The sequence below is a fragment of the Oryzias latipes genome, chromosome 1 (genome assembly GCF_053564925.1).
Source record: "Oryzias latipes strain Hd-rR chromosome 1, Olatipes_Hd-rR_3.1".
NCBI lineage: Eukaryota > Metazoa > Chordata > Actinopteri > Beloniformes > Adrianichthyidae > Oryzias > Oryzias latipes.
In genome coordinates, this window is record NC_136237.1 from 27,860,198 (window position 1) to 27,880,498 (window position 20,301).

The 20,301-nt window shown below is 38.0% G+C and overlaps 1 protein-coding gene across 2 annotated transcripts in view; it reads left to right on the top strand.

The window, feature by feature from the left end:
* The window catches only part of LOC101169271 (F-box only protein 41), a 45,518-nt gene extending 25,466 nt beyond the window's left edge, over positions 1 to 20,052 (top strand). For both annotated transcript variants that reach the window (XM_020703410.3, XM_023957195.2), the window contains exons 4-14: positions 727 to 934; positions 7,254 to 7,327; positions 10,949 to 11,328; positions 12,581 to 12,819; positions 12,906 to 13,021; positions 13,457 to 13,609; positions 14,918 to 15,013; positions 15,117 to 15,235; positions 16,146 to 16,304; positions 16,508 to 16,623; positions 18,139 to 20,052. In XM_020703410.3, coding sequence (XP_020559069.1) covers positions 727 to 934; positions 7,254 to 7,327; positions 10,949 to 11,328; positions 12,581 to 12,819; positions 12,906 to 13,021; positions 13,457 to 13,609; positions 14,918 to 15,013; positions 15,117 to 15,235; positions 16,146 to 16,304; positions 16,508 to 16,623; positions 18,139 to 18,201 — 1,723 coding nt within the window. In that variant the 3' untranslated portion in view covers positions 18,202 to 20,052. The remainder of the gene's footprint in view (positions 1 to 726; positions 935 to 7,253; positions 7,328 to 10,948; positions 11,329 to 12,580; positions 12,820 to 12,905; positions 13,022 to 13,456; positions 13,610 to 14,917; positions 15,014 to 15,116; positions 15,236 to 16,145; positions 16,305 to 16,507; positions 16,624 to 18,138) is intronic.
* The last annotated feature ends 249 nt before the right edge of the window (positions 20,053 to 20,301 follow it).

Genomic DNA, 20,301 nt, shown 5'->3' on the forward strand with positions numbered 1-20,301 from the left:
TTTAGATGTGAGACAGACTGCTCACATGCAGACGGGGAGCCAAACACACACTCACACGCTGCAGTGAGTGACGGGCAGCAGGTTTTACGTTTTTACAATCCCTGCGCGATTCACCTACTGGCCGTGCCCACAACCCCACCCTCACCCTCTGCTTTCTTCCTCACACCTCCCGTCCCCACAACTGCGCGCTCTTTCTCAGAGACGGGAGCGCGCAGTTTTAGGCACGGCAATTCACAGGTTTCCGGGTGGTACAAACTCTGTGAAATAATAGTAAACTGATCATGCTGGCGCTGATCCTTCTCTCCAAGCACCGCTACTACTGCGCGCCTCTGGCATCGCATCGCGCCCGAGAAGGACTGGTCTAATGAAAAAAAAAAAATTGAAGATTTGTCTGCGAGCCACATGTGACCATCAAAAGAGCCATATATGGCTCGCGAGCCATAGGTTCCCGACCCCTGCACTAGACCTTTTGTGTGTTTTGCACAAAAACTGAACGGAAATGTGGCATCAATGTCAGAGGAGTGTTTTGTCGTCACACAAAGATGGTGTGGCCTTTACATCACTTACATAACTAACAGCCGAAAAGTGTAACTTCCTGCCACAGCAGGCATTCATCAAATCTGCAGTCCTCCTTCTGGCAGTTTTTTTTTTTTAGATGAATTTTAAATTAGAGCATGAAAAAAACAGATTTTTGCTCATTTGTTTCTTGTTGTGTTTTGTCTGCAGGGAAGTTGCCCAGATTGATCAGTTCTTACAGGAGACGGCAGCGCGTGAAGCCAACGCCAAGGTGCGCCTGCAGCAGTTTATTGAAGAGCTCCTCGACCGGGCTGACCGGGCTGAAAAACAGCTGCAGATCATCAGCAGCTGTGGTACCACACCGAATGGCAGTCTGGGACGCTGCAGCCTGCAAGCCTCGAAGGGCAGTGGACGCCAGGTTCGGCATGACTGTATTTGTATTGTTTTGCTCTTTTTCTGGTCTTGTAATGGAAACACTACACTAAGAATGCATAGATGTAGGATTTTAGTATCATCATGTTGATGGGGAGTCATTTAGGTGGGACAAAGTTAAGACATCCCCTTAGAGACCCACTCCAATCATCTTTTGATCTTTTGTAAAATTCCTCCCAGTGGTCTTTAGCAGCTAAAAAAAAAAGGGACAACAGACAGTTCTATCGCAACGGCAATTTAAAAAGGAATGTAACAAAGCAAAATTTCAGAAACTAAACCTAAAATACAAAAATGAAAAATATTTCAGAAAACAAAATTAAAGCCAGAATTCTGCGGAGCATCACTGCGGAGCAAATGACTGATCTCAGTGGGGAAATCCTGAACTTTTATCCGCTCCATGGTTTTCAAAATGTCACATTCTTGAAAGTCATGAAACGTCAGTTACTGACGGTAGTCTTCTCAAACCTTTCAGATGTTTTTCTGTCTCAGAAAAGGAAAAACTTCTCATCATGTGTCACGGCTGTAGGGACGGAAACCCAAGTGCAGATAGGAATCAGGCTGAGACTCAGGAATGCGCTTAGGAGCGATTTAATGCTAAAAGAAAGCGCCACAAGGTGGGATCACAAAAAAACTCCTCAAGAGAGGGAAAACTGCAAAAGTCAACAAAAGGGAACAACTAAGCTCAGAGAAAATGCCAAAGGACAAAGCAGACCTCAGTGTTGGCTGAGTAGGAAAACCACTGACTTAACAGGGACGCACCGACACTGAGGACTGAGTAGCATCAACTTAAATAAGCATGATTGCAAAGTGCAGGCAGCTGTGCACTCCTCCACAGAGAAGACCAGGCAGGAAAGGGAGGGGCCATCCAGGAGGAGTGACAGCTGACCTGCAAAACACAGAGGCAGTCAGGAAACAGAACAAAAAAACACCACACTGTGTCATCATGAGCAGCTTACTGTTTTGTTCGTAGAGTCTCCTAGATTGGAGTTAGTTTCATTTAATCTCATTTTAAACTGTTGGGTTTTGTTTAACTGAGACCTAAATCTGTACCATATTGGACATGGGAGAATGTTGGGGAAAGGAGATATTCAACCTGGCCGAATTAACATTGTCTTCGTTTGGATCCAGATATGTGAAGACACTTGAAGGTATTGTGCATTTTCTCATTGTAATTATGATTATATTGTTTTTAGCCAAACTAAAGAAAAAAAAGTTGTTTTCTAGGACATAGTTTCTGCAGATTGGGAGGAGTCCATTAGAATATTGCCTCTGATATGTGGGCGGGACCGTTGGTGTGAAGCAACCCCACCCCCTTCCTCTGCCACCAGCTTAGAGCCCCTCACACCCACACATAACATTACCGGGGCAAAAAAAATGGTGAGCAATACGGGTGCTATCCAGCTGTATAGATCTGAGCCAGATTCCAGCTCGGACGAGGAAAATGAAGACTCACATGGGTCTATTTGTCTACAAGTGGATCCATCTGAATAGAGCAGAACAGGGAACTTGTGGCTCTCCCAGTATATTTCCAACATCATAAATAACCCCTTTCTAAACAGCTTCCTTTGTCTGGTTCTGATTTACATTGATTTGAATAAAGAAATAGTCAGCAATGTAATTTAAGCTTAATTTTCTTTACATGTCTTCCACTATCAGAAAAAAGCCACAAGAACATGTCAAAAACACAATTTTCATTTGAGCGGGTCTTTAAAACAACATACAGCTGTAATATTTCTTCATGAAAATCACTGGTAAATTGTTCCAGATCTTTTGAGGAGCTGCAACATCTGATATTCCATACATTCATCAAATTTGGGAATGCAAAGTGTGGATGCTTTCAACCACATTTCAGCATTTAAAAATTAAGAAAAGATGTCACAGTGTTTATCAGTCAATCAATCAAACTTTATTTATAGAATGGCGCTCCTCATGCAGTTGCGCAGCTCGAAGCCCTTTAACATTAAAAACAGAAAACACACAATATCACAGTAAAAACCCAACCCACCCTTAAACCCCCCATTAAAACATATGACCCATGGCCCCCACGTACAATGAATAATGACTATGTAACTGTAAAGTAAAGTAAAGTCAAATAAATAAACAAACAAGTAAGGCTTGGCTCTGCTGTGAGGAAACCGTACACGGGAATCTCTTCATACCAGGAGCCAGCCTGGCCAAAGGAACGTCGCCACAGTGCCCACCCAGACTGGGACAGCACTGGAGTCCACTTTACAGCCGTGAAGCTGCAAAGTTAGACTCCAGTCGCCCCAGCAAGGGCGACAACTGCAGCAACAACCACCGACCAAGCCGGCAAGCCCTGGAAGAAAAGATCCCCACAAGAAACACTGGGCCTAAAATCATGATAAGATGCTAAAATTAAAGACATGAGATGTATATAAAAACATAAAATTGAGAATAAGATGCATAAAATGAAAATAAATACATACAACAGCCTATCCTAAAACCTAATAGAATAAATTAGCAGTTAAAATCAACTAAAAGCAAAATTAAAAAGGTAGGTCTTAAGCCTCTTCTTAAAAACCTCTACAGTCTCTGCGGCCTTGTAGAGGTTTGTAAACTTAAAACTGTAGAGGTTTACAAACTTATAAGCTGCTGATGTTTTTTCAATTTATTCTAACAACTGACTTCATCAGGATGACATGATATTATAAACAACCCGTCTATTGGAATGTATTCCATTTGGCGTTTTCTGCTTTTACACTTTTTATCATCCGAATCAATACAATTATGTAAATTTGTATTTTTCCTGAGACCCCTCCATCTACCAAACTGGAAAAAAAAAATTTGTTGATGATCTGTACTTAAACTTTTTGGTTGTGAAATGACATCGTAAAGCACCACACACAAGAGCTGGATATCGCTGCCATAATACTGAACTACTTTAACTTTGTTTCATAAGTTCAAAATTTAAATTAGTTTACTGTTCAAAAGAATTAGTTTAATATAAAAAAATTTTTTTGTTAAGGAAAGGTGTGAGCAATTTTACATCGGCTCCCATATTATAAAGCCCAATTTACCCCAAGATAAATATAATGGTCTTAAACGTTTTTCATGCTTATTGCTTTGTTTTCTGGTCATAACAACTGTGGGGGGGTTGATTTGTTTGTGTGTGATATATTGTTTTGGTCTAATCAGTGCTCAAATTTGGGCAACATTGGAGGTGTATGGTTACTTTGTGTGACTGGCTTTCCTTTTGCCCCGCCCAATCACTCTCTTTTGGATTGTTGTTCAGATAGTCGGATCAAACTTAACTCAGTATGTCCGACCCGATTTAGGCTTTTAGTTTTATCATTTAGAATCCTTTGAGTAACAATTCAAATCAAGTCAAATACACTAGGAGAATTGGAAAATTGCCCAAATAAATGTAAGGGTTTGAAATGTCTAAAAGGAAGGAAAAAATATGACTCATGTTTTTTTTTTTTTAAATTGTAAGAGTTGATCCACACTTTCTGTCATTTTTTTCTACCTCCACCCAAGTCTCCCACTCATGCATCTGCTGTGTGACTGCATGCAAATCTGACTCTCCTCCTCAAGAATGCAAACTACAGATTTCTGAGTTTCTGATGTCTGGATTTTAATTTATTTAAAGATTCTCGGAGCACCTGAAATACAAATATTAGTTGATCAGATAAATATTGATGTGATCGAGTCTTACATGTTTAAAAAAGGGTCTTTGGACTTTTTATAAATTTACGGTATGTGAAACAGGAAGTGGAGTTTTCGTCTGATCAGCATTCAGCATCCAACAATAAAGGTCTGTAACAATTTGCCCTTTCCAGATGGTGTGTTTTACATAAAAACTAGCCTCTTGTGTCTTTTTCTCCTGGCTGGGTACTACTGGAACTGTGATACTTCTCCCCTACTCAGTCTTATATCACACAGCAAGAAGAAAATAATCTAATGGTAGGCAGAGGTGTCCTTAAAATGCCCAACATTCCTATTATCGAGACCTGTAGAAAAAGAGGTGACCTGTTTCACATTTTAAAACCGTGTGCTGCCATGGAAACCAGTTCCTTCTCTCCCTCAAGGTTTTAACATGATTTTTAATCAGATGTGATACTGTTTTTTTTTCTTCCTGCAACACTTGCAGCAAGAAGCTGTGTCGGCGTTATGGGTTGCTTAACAATTTTCATCAAAAAATACATCTTCCAAAGATGCTCCAGAATTTCCTTCATCTTTCTACAAATATATTTCAAAATTGGAATGACGTGTCGATTTACACATTAATCAGTGTGAAGGGATAAAGTCTGCATGCTATGGAACGCGTGTGGAGTCACACTTGCATTGATTGACGCCATGTGATGCTGCCAAGGGAAACCCAGAAGTGTCACCGCACCCTCCACTCACCTTTAAGGCCTGCCTCATCATCTCCCCATCTGGGTTTAGCAAGGTTGCCCTCGTCTCCTGAGGAGACAGGCTTCAGAGCTGCAGAGGTATTTTTAGGGCTGACGGTGAGGAAAGGGATAGATTGCTTGTTTCCTGCTAGCACGCTTGTTAATATCTAGCTGAGTAACGGGTGGAAACAGGGGGAAGAACAGCTTTGGTGTTACATCCCCTCAATTCTGCCCTCACTACCGTCTGTCCCGGAGTGAACCTTTTTTTTTTTTGCCTGTTTCCGTTTTCTTTTTTCCGTTAAGTTAAAAGGAAGGGCAGAAAGGAATGGGGCATGGTGTGGGTTTCTGCACATTTTTCTTTCTGTGGCAAAGGTCCACCTGCCGCAGCTTCACACAAAGTGTGTGTGTGTGTGTGTGTCTGCACTTGTGCAGACAGTTGGCACTTCAGTGCACAGGCACATTGTGTGAAATAGAGAAGCAAATAAAGTGAGTCCGGCTGCACATCAAGGACCACAAAATCTTTGAAATCCTGTTTAAAAGCCAGCAGGTGTATTGTGTATATCAGTTTATGCTCCAAAAAATGTCCTTTTCAAAACAATTTGAAAAATATTGAATTCCGAATGTTGCTATGAGTGGAAAAAAATCTGCCAGGGGAACTAGTAGAATTTGTCTTGGTAAGCTTTCCTAATAGAATTTGTGATGTCTTGCCCTTTTAAGACTAAATTGAATCTTGAAAATTAGCTCTAAACACTCATATATGGGTGTACTGTTCTGGTTATTGGAAATAATGTCTTATATTAAGTGTGTATTGCTGAGAAATAGTTTTGTATCTTTAAAGTATATATGTTTATGACAAATAATATATACTATTTTGAGCAGTAAAACAGTCCAACTATCTGTATTTCTAAGCATTTTAAAGACTAGAGTTACACATTTTAGGATAAATCTGTCTTAAAAAATTACACGTAAATGTGTGTTTACTTACAAACTTCTGTCCAGGTGTTGTAAAATGCATTTCTTCTGTGTTATGAGTCAAAGTAAACTTTCCAGTTTCCCTAAATCAAGCAAGCTTGTCTCTTGAAGTGTACTCACCGTTCACCATTGTCTGCATAAAAAATATGAAGTAAGGTCAAAACAACTTGCTTCTTTAGAATTCTGCTTTAAAAAATATGTTTTAAAATAAAAGGATTAAACATCTCACTAAATCCTCTCACTAAAAAAGTTATGACGAAGGTAGTTATGTCTTGCGTGTAAAAAGACATTAAAACTAGAAACTAGACAAAAATACTTGGTGAGATTGCATGTTTTTGCAATGCAATCTTAATTTCTTACTGTAATATTTTAAAAACAGTTAAGCATTTATTGTGTTTTTTAATTAATTTTCCAGTAATGTGCGTCATTTCTTGGTGTTTCAAAGGGAATACTTGAGTTTGTTTCACATTTTCATGTCAGTTTATGATCAAAGGCAGCTGAACACTGAAGCGCTGAAGAAAGGATAAGAGTTTGTGCATTCTGTGTTTCTTTTGTCAACATTACGATGGCGTGATGCTCTCAGTCCTGATAATAGTCGTCTTCCATGCCACGGACAAGTCGTTGTCAGTCTTCATTTCCCTGTTGCCCTGCTCAGCTACAGACCTCAAGTTTAAATCTGATAACATGATCCTTAAATGAAGTGTAACGAAAGCAGTAATGTCTGTAATTAGATGAGCAAAGTCAGTTTTTCATTTTACTTTCTGCCTTTTAAAAAGCTTGTCTGTCGAGACACATTTAGGAAGATTTCCAATGATTGCAGCAAGCAGCTGTTTCATGTCAGATAATGATTCAATTAAAATAATGGGAATTCAGTTTCACTTTTTGCTGTACACTTATAATCTGTCAGGAAGTGCATTAAAAGACAAAGCCTTCAGTGTTTGTGGGTATTGACAGCATTTTCTGCATTTCTTTCTCCAGAGGAACTCCAGCCTCTCTGGAAGCACAAGAGGAATGTACCAAGTTTCCGAGAGACGTTCTTCCCCCAGCACTGGGTAGGCTGAAAGGAAATTGAACATGGTCCATCTTTTCACCTTAGCAGTATAGTGAGTCATTTGAGCAATGTTTTAATTCATGTCATAATTTGTGGTTGCCGATTTGATTCATAGTCAATATTGGTTCAATTAGAACGACGCAATTCGATCAGATCCACTGACTTAAAATCGATCCTGGACATCTTTAGCCAAAAGGTCAACCAATGTACCTCAGAGATGAATACCTGGATACTGAGTGGAGCTGAAGTTTTCCAGATTCCTTGTATTTTTCTTGCAAAATAATAAAGAAAAAATGATGTGAAGAAACAAACAAGTAAACAAGAATTAATGGCAAATCTATTTACATTTTAGTTTTTTTGTTTTTCCACTTCAGAATAATCCAAAGAGAACATTATTAGAACTTTCTACAACACTGTATGGTCACGCCTCTTTGCTAAATTCAAAGCGTTTCCACATATTGGAGTGGAATGATTGATTATTTTTTGCTGCCATCACGTGTGTATTGTTAATTATGTCACCTAATCATTACACCCCTATTTAAGACTTTTATGTTGTTGTCTTTGGCCTAAAGAAAACTTTATTCAGAAGTTCACTGTGAGTGTGAGGACACATATATGCAAACGGTAGGACTACTAAGTAACTCCTGTTCATTCTTTTTCTAAATGATTTTAAACCAGTAAGTGGTCTATATCTTGTATCTGTTTGTTTGTTTTATATTGCTGGAGTCAAGGATTCCTTTCCAAAACCAAAGTTTACGGTTTTGTAAGACTGAACGGAAATGCTTTATTTCTTGTCCAGGCTGTTAATTTTTTGCTGCTTTGAGCTAGTTCAAGGTTGTTTAAGACATATTTAAACTCTCTTAAAATCTAACTTGATCAGAATTTTGAGGGGAAAAAAATAACTTCTGTCTCACTTTCTGTTTTTTACTAATACTTCTATTTCTATTTATTTTTATACCCGAGTTTTATTCATATTCAACTTCAATTTTATTTGTATAGCGTAAAATCACAACAACAGTTGTCTCGATGGGCTTTGTGCGAATAAATGTAGGGTAAAACATAAAATAAAAAGGATCATGAGTATATACAATTCAATAGAAAGATTCTAAACTGAACTAACTAAACTAAACTGGCATTCCTGCCCCTAGACCCTCCTTCGCAGTACGGAAAAACCCCCCTGTGTGTTTTGTAATTTCATTTATAATTTTCTTAAGTCTGCAAAGTACTTTGCGTTTCTGTTGTATAAAAGGTGCTTTATAAGTAAAGTTTCATTTGATTAAATTTGTTGGTAAATCAAAATGCAAATGAAAACGTTTGAACCGAAGAGCCAGTTGCTGCACTTGATTTTGGTTGATGGTTTTTGCACCTCAGATGCCTCATTTGTAATGGTAAAAATTCATGACACACAAAAGAATCCTAAAATGTTGTGTAAATCACACATAGATCGCTAGTCTTGTGAATGAGTCAATTACAGTTGTGGTCATGAGCTCTCATTCAGCAGCAGTTCCGTCATGTAATGTGGATTTCTCACTCGCTGACATCCGACCTCAGACACATGGCTGTGCCCTTGCAACTCTGACTAACCCAACTGTCATCCCCTGTTGGTGTGTGAATGTGTTTCTTGTTGTGACGTCACACAAACCCTGTCAGGCCTTCCCCTCTGAATCACAGACACCCCACACACACACACACACAGAGGGTTGCCAAAAACCCGCCTGTGAGCCGTCTGCCTTGGAGTTAAAATAAGAGCTTTATTGCTTTATCATGGATCAGTAATTCTAACCCTTAGTTGGAGAAAAGGTCAGGTTCTGAACAGACTTATGATATGATGTAAAAGCTTTAATAGTTGATTAATTATAATCACCATGAATGATGCAACAATCTGGAGACTAATCTGGTAATTAATCTGTAATCAATCAATAACTTTATTTGTATAGCACTTTTTATGTAATGCAACACAAAGGCTTTACATCACCCAAGTAAAAGGAAATAAAAACATATGCACAATATAAATAAAAGAAAAAACAAAATAAATAGGAGAAGCACTCAGAGGGCTTTATGAATTTCATTAAAATCATAATAAGAGGTAAAAGTGGAGATAAAATAGGAAAATATAAAACAATACAAATGCTAGAAAGATTTATTATCTTTATATTATTTATTAACATAAAATAAATTAATAAAGATTAACATGAATAAAAAATTCAGGTAAAATAATAAAAAATATTTGTAATGTAATGCATGTTTAAAAAATGTATAGGTTAATTTAATTAGATTAATAAGTAAAAAAAATTGAAATTGATATTTAAAAACTAAGTGTAACATGAATGAGTAAAATGAATAAATAAATTACTAGAAGATGTAAAACACCCGCCCTACATTAGGTAAAATATATTTTAAAAAGATAGTTTCTGAACTTGTGTTTTACAACTCTTAAATAGAAGCAGCTCTCAGGTCCTCAGGGAAACTGTTCCACAGGTGAAATGCAGCCTGTGAAGATCTGAGACTTCTAAGGGGTCTGTATGGCAAAAGAAGATCTGAAAGATAGGTAGGACTGAAACCATTAAGAGATAAAGATAAAAATATTCATTCAGAATTTTGAAATCTGCTCTGGAGCTTCTCCTCCACGTCTCTGTCAAGAAGAGAGCAGCCGAGATTTGAACTAGCTGTTAGTTAATCAAGAGCTTTTATACATTAATACCTTTATCCATTGTCTTTGGGCAGGGCTTTCAGGAGTCTAAATGTTCAAACCTTTGGCAGATATTTTTACAAAACGTATTCCCTTCGATTTTTAGACTATTTTAGCCCAGATTTGACTGGTACCTGTCAATCAAAATACCTTGCCCTGTGTGTAAAATTTTAGGATGTAAGCTTTATTCTGAAAATCAAAAAGGTGATTCATACTTTAAGGTTTCAACTTTATTCCTTCTTTTAAGGTTTTTAAAGATCCAAATAATATACATAAACATAAACACTGAATCCTTACAGTTTCTCTTTTTGTTGTTATTTTTCGAGCTGCTTAAAACCATAATTCTTTAGTGATTTAAAGTCTAACATAATTAAACTGCTCAGTTTTACTTAGATTTTTCGTCGTAGGCATGATTGCATAAATCAGTCGAATTCGACTTAAAGATTTTTCCCATAAATGCAGCGTTTGTAAATATTCAGATAGTAATAATGGTCAAGTATTTTGATGTAATTTTATAAACACTACACTTAAACAGATATAAAAAAAGTGAAGACAACATATGTTGAGTATGTCGAGTTGAGAATTTTTAGTTGTATAAGTCTGAGAATATTCTGCTTGGATTTGGCTTTGGGGGATCTCAGTTTCTGCTGGTTGCCTGGCAACCCCATGGTAGCAATGTCTGGCAAACAAGTAGTCTTTCACTTGAGGACTGTTCAAACCATCATCTGTGATTGTTTAATACTTTTTTTAAGAATAACAAGCTTTTTACAGCTGCTGTTTGATGAATTTAGTTACTTTATGACTTGCCAGATTCCAAACTGATTGAAGTTATTGTTTTTAATTTATACTGTCATTTGTTCAAACAATTTCCAGTTTAGCTTTATGTTTCAAAATGACTCATTTAGCTGTCCGATGCCCCTGTCTCTGCTGCAGTGCATCGGGGAGGATCAAGTCCGTCTCCCAGGGCTCTGGAGGCTACGACAGTGACAGTGTCGAGATGCATCCCATGGAGGAGTGTCCAGAGGTGCAGTACTATCAGATGCAGTGCCGGCTAGGTGAGGGAGGGTATGAGCGCTCTCCTGGATGCGGCTCGAGAAACTGGGGACTCCGGAAGCAGGCCATCCAGAACTGGCAGCGGCGACCTTACAGGAACAGCACCGAAGGGGATGAGGGAGACATTTCAGACGTGGGCTCTCGAACTACGGAGTCTGAAGTGGAGATGTGGGAACAGGAGAGGAGAGCTGTGGCTGAGGTCCAGCAGTCTGCCGCACCCTATCCCCACCACGGCAGGGCCGCATATCGCCCTAACGCAGGTAACAGATGTCTGAGACGTCGCTGGGAGTAACTGAAACTGTTGAGCTGCGGACACACCAGGCTTGTGACATGCGTTCAAGAAAACTCGTTTAGAATTGTTTTTTAAATGCTCCATCAGTATAAATAGAACAAAATGTTATTTTTAAAGTGTGTTTTGGCATTTTAATATCACATATATTTTGTACCAAGTTACAAGTAACATAAAATGGGAAGAAATCGGTTAAACACTGACTTCTCTGGTCTTTAAGGATAGACAAACAGTGGGCTCACAACAGGAAATGCCATGATTGATGGCAGCAGACCTGGAAAGGTGATCAGATTTTTTCCCCTATCCTGACTAGCACTAAAACTGATTACCGTGCATTTTCCCATTATTATTTCGTATAACCTGATCACCAGCAGGATTTGGATTACAACAAATGTATCCAAATGACAGATTTTCGAAACTTTAGTGACCAAACTGGCATTTACTCAGAACTGGGACATACAAATATTTTAAATCTTTCAGAGAAGAGCTGACATAGGTTTACATGACTTTCTTATAAAATAAAATAAAATATAATCAACCCAGTGGTAGTAGTATAGTGTAATAATTTTTAGAAAATCGGTTTATTTGACAGTTTGTGGTGCATCTCAGACAGATATTTTTAAATCTAAGAAAACCAAATTCAATCAGAGCTAATTAAGTGACCCTTTTTGTATTTTTTGAACCATAAGAGACTCTTAAAATATTTGAGTTTGTTTAAAAACTAAAAAGACATTTTTTTTATAATCTGGTGTACCTTAATTCTTGTTGTGCTTACTGACCTTCTATTTATTTTCCGTAATAAATAAGTCAAAATGTTTTAGTTCAACTTAATGTGTCTTTCAACTGTTTGTTAAATAAAGTTTCTAATTAGTTTACTTGACTTACTTTTTACTTTACTACTTGCTTATTTTATAAAGTTAAACTTTTTATTTTGCATTATTTAGAGAGCAACTATGGAGGGGTAAAAGATCCACATGTCTCTGGAGTCTGAGGTTGCAGACCCACATGGTGTAGGAAGAAAATAATATTAAATTTATATAAACTTTTTCAAACAATTTTGAAGTTAATATTACAAAATTGAAGTTCCGAATATCTTGGTATTTACCGTTTTATTAAACTAAAGGGTCTTGTGTACCAATTAGTGAAACTAACACAGTCCAATAGAGCATCATAAGGGCAGCATGGTAACTGTATTAAAGGTTGAAAGACATCTCTTCCTACAGGGCGGTCTGAGGGAGTTTACAGCAAGTCATGCCGCCATGAAAAGAGCCCCTCCAAATCCAACGAGGTCATCAGTCCTGAAATCCTGAAGATCCGTGCAGCCCTCTTCTGCATCTTTACATATCTGGACACCAAAACCCTGCTGAGGGCAGCCGAGGTCTGCCGCAACTGGAGGTTTGTGGCACGCCACCCAGCCGTGTGGACCAGGGTGCTGCTAGAAAACGCTCGTATTTCTTCTAAGGTGAGATGTCAAGGTTTGCTTTTGAGTTTAAGTGCGGGAGAACAAGGAGCAGTATGCTTTAACGTGTCAACATTTTGCTTTTTCAGTTCCTGTGTACATTATCCCAGTGGTGCACTCAGACGCACTCTCTCATTCTGCAAAACCTCAAACCGAGACAGCGGGGAAAGAAGGAGTCCAAGGACGACTACCTTAAAAGCACACGGTGAGAGCTGTAGGCAGGGATGAAGCAAGTGTTCTCTTCAAATGTTAGTGCCAACTTCCCTTTGCACTCAAGTTTTTATATTTTCTATCAGCTAACAGAGTTTAGTGAACACATTTATATCCACTCTAGAAGGCTAAGAAACTTCTGGGCTTCACTGTCAAACTAGCTGGAACTTATTTGTTTTGCCAATGAATATTGTAGTAGTTTATTTCAGGTGAGTTTGGAAACAAATGGTGCAAAAATGAGTGATATAACAACCCCTTTGTGTAATAGAGCATCCATGTTTTCTCAAAATCTGTGTTTCATACAAATGAAATAGTTTATAATGTATGCTGCTCTAAAAGAAAAAAGAAGCAAACTCTTCATGATTTAAATGTTCTCAAAAACAGTAGAGTGTGTTTTTCCTCCTGACTTTTCTCTGAATGTATTTCCCAGTGGCTGTCTTGAGGAGGGTCTGGAGGCCTTGTTAAAAGCCACAGGAAGTAACCTCCTCATACTGAAGATTTCACACTGTCCCAATCTTCTGACTGATCGCTCCCTTTGGCTGGCCAGCTGCTTCTGCCGAGCCCTTCAGGCCGTGACGTACAGGTACGACACCGCACACAAGACCGTCAAGATGAATAAAGGTGTCTATAACTTGTAAGTCATGATCAAAACTGAAAGACCCACTTTGATCATATTTTGTTCAATTTCAAAAGTGTTCCCATTATGATTAACTGAAATCACAAGAGCCTGTGTGGTTTTCTAGGACATAGTTTCTGCAGAGCGGCAGTAGTTTATTAGAAATTTGTCTCTGAGTTGTGGGCGGAACTGTTAGTGTGATGCAACCCCACCCCTCTTCCCTTCCCCGTTGCTGAGAGCTCAGAGCAGGAGGCTTGTGGCCTGCCCAGTGTACTTTCTATGGCTTAAATAAGCTCTCTTTTCATCACCCTTTTTATTTGCTCCTGATTCACAACTATTTTAATAAATAAAATATTCAGAAATGCAATTTTAAGCTTCCTTTTCTTTAAATGTGTCATCCATCATCAGAGAAATGCCACAAGAACATGTTATAAACATCAAAAACATCATTTTCATGGAATGGGGCTTTAGGAGTTGTATTTTATTTCTTATACATTTAAAAATGTCGTTTTTAGTGCTGCCATGTCTGTTCACACCGCTTTCTTTGACACGCTATTTTGTCTCATTTTTTTTCTGAAAACGCATTTGATTGTGTGAAACTATATTGGGTCACTGTGGCTTTTTGCTCCCAACATTTCCCATTAAACAAAGGTCAGACCTCCTCTGTACCATTTTGTTTCACAGCAGTGGGTTTGTGCAGAGTGTCAGTCTTGTTTAAAAGGCAATGCACTTGACAGCGTTGAATTTTTTCAACTAAATGATGCTTTCATTCATGCTTTAGTTACAGACAGATTTTCTCATTTGCTCAACAAATGTGTGACTTTTGGTGCATTGCTTGACTAAGGTTTTTCTCGTCTAATGAATTATTGGTTTGGATAAATGACACTTTCTTTCAACAATGCTCTCCTTGTTTCCCCTTATGGCTGAATTCTCCATACACCTTGAATTATTGAATGGCTTGCACACTCTAATGGAGGGAATATGTAAATGTGCAGTGTTTCTTGGACCATTGATTTTAAAGAATACATAATTTCACACATCTTTCATGTACAGCCTCCTGTATATGAAAGCTCATTTTTGACCCATTTTTAAAAAAAATTGTTTTCTGTTTTTGTGGCACAAAAACTCCTCCATTTAAACCTATTTTAATGTGTTCCAGGTATAGAAAGGCAAGAAAAGGCTAAATAGGAAATGTGAGGTTAGTGTGATCTTTGGTGAAAAACATTTTTTGATTTTTCTTTTTTCTTTTTTTGTACTTTTGCTGTTTTGTCCAAGGAGTGCCACAGATCCAGTGGGTCAGGAGGTCATCTGGGCCCTTGGTGCAGGTTGTAGAGACATTATTTCTCTGCAGGTGGCTCCATTACATCCATGGTACTATATGCTTTAAAAACTTATAATACTTTTGTAAAATGTTGCTTATATATGGAGTGCTTTCTTTAATATGGCTTTTTGGTGGATTTTTGGTTGGTTCCAGCCAACAACCTGCTCGCTTCAGTAACCGATGTCTGCAGACCATTGGGAGGTGCTGGCCCCACCTACGAGCTCTTGGAGTGGGGGGAGCTGGATGTGGCATTCAGGGACTCGCCTCCCTGGGTAAACGTAGCACAATATTGTGGCTGTACTTTTACTCTGGTCTAATTTATAATACATTGAGGTGGAATACAAACAGCATAAAAGAGGGGAAAAAAAAGCTAAGTTACATAAAAACAAATATATTCCATGTAAGTTGCTTCTGCCTTATATTGTTATGAACTTATCTTGCTCTAACTTAAGTTTTGATTTGATTTGGAATGGTTTGTTTTAAGCAATCAAGGAATAATGCACTAAACAATACAATCAGCATTCATACATTCATACAAAGACATATCAAACTTAGGATAATTAGATATTAAATTAAAGATTGCTTGAAAGGGAGTGGAAAGAAGGGAACTTCTAATAATCCCATCCCTATTCTACAATAACTATTTTTTAACATAATTTATCATGATCCGGTTCATCACTTTTCATCTGATATCAATGCCTTACCAACTCAGTTTCAGGTCTTTACGTATGCTAAAGAATCAATAAATCACATGACAATGATGAATTACTTAATAATTATGTAAAGTAGAAATAACTATTTTGTATAATAACATACCACATACAGATCAGTTATCTAAAATGTATTCAGATTATTTTCATTAAAAATATCATGGTTATGATTAAAAATAACTATCAGAAAATAAACATACACCAAATGATGAATGTTGTTTATCTGGATTTAAAAAATTCTGTGTCTTTATAATTTACCCTTTTGTGGCTTTTTAAATAAACTACAGTTACTATTTTTAGGCTCCTTTTTACTCCAGTCTTTTGTTTTAACATTTTAAGTCCGGAATTGTTTTATAACAAACCTTTGAATCCTTCTAGCCCATAAAAAAGACAAACAGAACACAATGTCTTTATGCAAGTCTGCAAAGTTTTCAATCCTACCTTTACATCTCCATCTCTTCTGTCTGTGCAGCAAGGAACTGCATGCGCCTTCAGGTGTTAGAGTTAGACCATGTGAGTGAAATCAACCAGGAGGTGGCAGCAGAAGTTTGCAGAGAAGGCTTGAAGGGTCTGGAGATGCTGGTGTTAAGTTCCACACCAGTCACCCCAAAAGCCCTCCTCCACTTTAACAGTAAGTTTATAAAATCCTTAAACAAATAGAGATGTACCAGTATTTCTCTTTTTTTGTCTGTTTTATTAAAGAACTCTAATCTAAAAGTAGAAAGGTTGTTGTTTGTCAAACTTCTGTCATTTTTTGCTTTATATATTTTGACACTATGTAAATCTTTCTTTTTTGAAGTCACCATGCATCTTAAATCTTTTAAATTTCAACAGGTGTTTGTCGGAACCTTAAATCTATTGTGGTTCAGATTGGAATCGAGGATTACTTTGAGGATCCCAACAGCCCAGAGGCGAGAAAACTCTTTGATGAGATGGTTAACAAGCTGCAGGTAAACAGCCTTGTGTCTCACAGAACATTCACAGTATAGATATGTTACATGTGTAACAGGCTGGTCATGCAGAAGTTGTGGACATGTAGCTGCTCTGCCAAGTGAGCTTGATGTTCAGAGAAGATTTTACTGTAAACATTTGAACAGAAGTGTTATGTTTCTCGTCATTTTAGATTCTCGACTAAAGTGAAATACATTCTTCTTTTGCTGCTTCTTTTGGAGCTGAACAGCACATGATTCATCTGATAGGAGTTTTATTTTACAAAGGTTAGCTTGGATTTAAGCATTACCTCTATGGCAAGTCATAAGGGCAAATGATCATCAGTTCTGATCACTGACTATATGAGTACTGGACAGGACTTTTCCTTACCGCGAAGGGGAGTCTAAGGGCAGGGATGCCAGTATAGCTTAGTCAGTTTGTTAGTTCATTTTAATATTTTCCTATTGAACTCTATGTATTCATGATCCTTTTGAGTTCATGTTTCACTTCGAAGCCCATCGAGACGACTGTTGTGGTGATTTTGGGCTATACAAATAAAATTGAATTGAATTGAATTGAATTGAATTGAATTGGACTGACTCCTCCCCAAACACGAAGTACATGCTGGCTCCAAATAGCAAAAATCCCATCTATTCAGAAATAAACAACAATTACTCTGTCATTATATTTGTCAGAATAACCATTCTTGCTCTGGTTGCCTTTCATGATTTGTTTTCTGTAGTGCAAGTTATTCAAGTTATAAACTGGCCAATTAGATGCTGTTACTGGTCGTAATGCCCTAAAAAGTTGTCTTTTAACTTCTAAAGGCACATTTTTAACAGTTAAGACATACTGTCAGAGGCAACGCCTGTTTCATTTTCCATACCTACCAATTAAACTGCACTCTGACATGACATACCTGGTGGCAGCCCAACTTGAAGTCGGCCATCAGTTGGAACAAAAACCTTTTGCCAATGCCACATGTCAACTGCATGCCCTTCTTTCTTCTTTCACTGGATACACTCTCATTCATCAACAGAGACGTTGAATTATCGGTTTAATTGCTAACATGTATTAGCTGTTTAAATACTGTTTAGTTGGGCTCTTTTTTTTTAAGTTGGTCTTGTTGGATTCCTGGATCCCTTGTAGCAGCCAGTGAAGCCTGGTGATTGTTTGTGTATGTGTCCCGCTATTAATTCACACCAGGAGAGTTTTATTCTGAGCTATTCCAATGCTGACCACACAAAATCTGAGATATGAAAGGCTTTGGAATGTCCACTTTTGTTTGTGAGTTGGGATGAGTCAGACTCCAGTATGTTTTTTTGGAAAGTGAGAGGAGGCACACTGTAACAAGCCTTCCAAAAGTTGCAAAGAGATGTGATTCGTTGGCTCTTCTTTCTGCAAAAACGAGCTAATGAAAAAATAGGTTTGCTAGAGCTCAGTCATTTTAGCGCATCAACTGAAAAGTTGAAAAGATTGCTTAGAATATAATAGATCCTACCATTTTTATCAATACACTTCTTGTTTTCTTTCAGGCTCTGAAGAAAAGGCCTGGATTCTCCAAGATTCTCCACGTGAAAGCAGACAGTCTCTGCTAACCCTCTTGGTGGATGTCTAAGTTCTTGAGAGGGCAAATCTAAGCTGCCGTTACTCAAAAAGGGTCCACCTGCTCAGAGCTTATTTCCCGGAGTTGAATCCATGTGCAACAACAGCACAAACAAGACTTGGTCCAAAGCTCTGAGTCCTTTTGTCGAGAGGTAATGATCTAAATCTAAAAATGTGATTAAGGCTAACTTAAGGTTTCTGTTGCCATCAGACTCGCAGCGGTTACGTGTTTCAAATAAGAAGACAGTTTTGAAATAACAACTCCAGAACGACAGCAACTCTCGGACTCCTTTGTGGTGTTGGTTATTTCAGAAAAGGGGTCTGTCGTCGCACACAGCATCTGGAGCTGCATTTCCTCTTCCTGCATACATCAAGTACCTTCAGTCTCAACAGCTAAGAGGACGGTTGTCAAGTAAATTTGAAAAGATGTACATAAAAACAGCAGCTTTCCCAAGAGCTTTGACCTCACATACTCAATGGGTTAGCTTCTTTTGTGCGGCTGAGGAGGAAAGTGAACACAAAGGTCAACTTAATGAGCTTTTTAGGCTTCCGCCCAGAAACTCAGAAGTGCTGCAGCCGCTCCATGCACGGAGGAAGTAGAGACAGCTTCTCTGCAGCGTTGCAGCCATGTAAATCACCTCTTTTAACTATCCTCTGCTTCCACATGCGGACAGAACCAAGTCTCTCATCTGGACTCAGTGTTTTTGGGTCATCGGTCCTGTTGGGACGTGTTTATGTCAGAATACAGAAGGCAGTGTTATGTTTGTAACTGTGTATGTCCAGTGAACGTTTTCTTCTGTGCCAATAACAGGGAAATGGGGGAGGGGCATGCAATATATGGGACTGATGTGAATGGAAACAGCTCTCCCAGAACATAATCCCACTCTGAATGTGTTCCTACATGGTTTGAGTTTCCAAACACACCAGGGCCAATCCAAACACAAGTCTGAGATCCTCTGCCTCCATCTGCTGGTATTTCCATGTAATGACATCTCTCATACAGATGCAGACTCATCCTTTGCAACCTGAAACAAAAATAAACACACACAAAAAAAGCGTCCACAAAATGATGACAGTGATCTAATTATATCTGCAGAATGTCAAAGGATGATTAGCAATACCCTCTGAGTGTGACTGCTGTGAGTCAAACAGGACAGTGCCGTGACACGCTGTTTCCTTTTTAGGAGTTTAATCCCTGTGGGTCAGAGATCTTCTCACATCAGATCACCAACCAGACGTTTGTTGCAAATCATTATGGTTGTAAAAATTACACGTTTTAAAGCAGAAAGACACAACAGGGAGCTAGGGACATAAACAATCTTTTAATGGGTAGCTGTTTCCAGCATTTTTTGTGAGATTTACCTCACAATGTGGACCAAAAAAAAAGGCTAGAATTATTTTGCACAGCTTTTTTTTTTTTAATTATCTGTCTGGAAATGTTCCCCCTAGTTTTAAAAACAAGTGCAATATTCCTTTACCGTACTGCAATTATACTAAAGGAAATCTTGCAGACATGATTGTAATGATTACTGTAAAAAAAATAAAAAATAAACACGTCGACTTTCTAAAAGTGCTAAGTGAACTCTTTAAATTAAATATTTAAAAATGTTTATGTAAAAACAAGCCAGCTTCTGATTATGGTCTTGTAAAAACTATTTATTTCTGGTGAAATGATGTTCTTCCATTAATACCCCACACATAAATACTGACAGTCCATTGGGACAATCTGGACAAAAGCACCTGCTGATTTTAAGTTTTTGACAATCTTACTTACGTTATCAGCAACTCTGTACAAAAGGTTTGCATAGAAAAAAAAATCTATCAACATGTAACGTTATATACTATTTTAATGTCAAATTCTGAGTGGGAATGTTGGACGTTTACAGGTCTTCATTATATACAAATTTGTTTTTTCCAAAGGTGAATGAAAGATAAACATAGAGAATTATATTAAGTATAACAGTAGTGTTGAAATTGCAGTTGAGTAATAGATACTTTATATTAACTGTGCATCAGAGTCATATAGAGATGGAAATTATTTAAGAAGAGGTAAAAGATAATTCTGCTATTTATTTCTATAAAAGAGCGCTGTG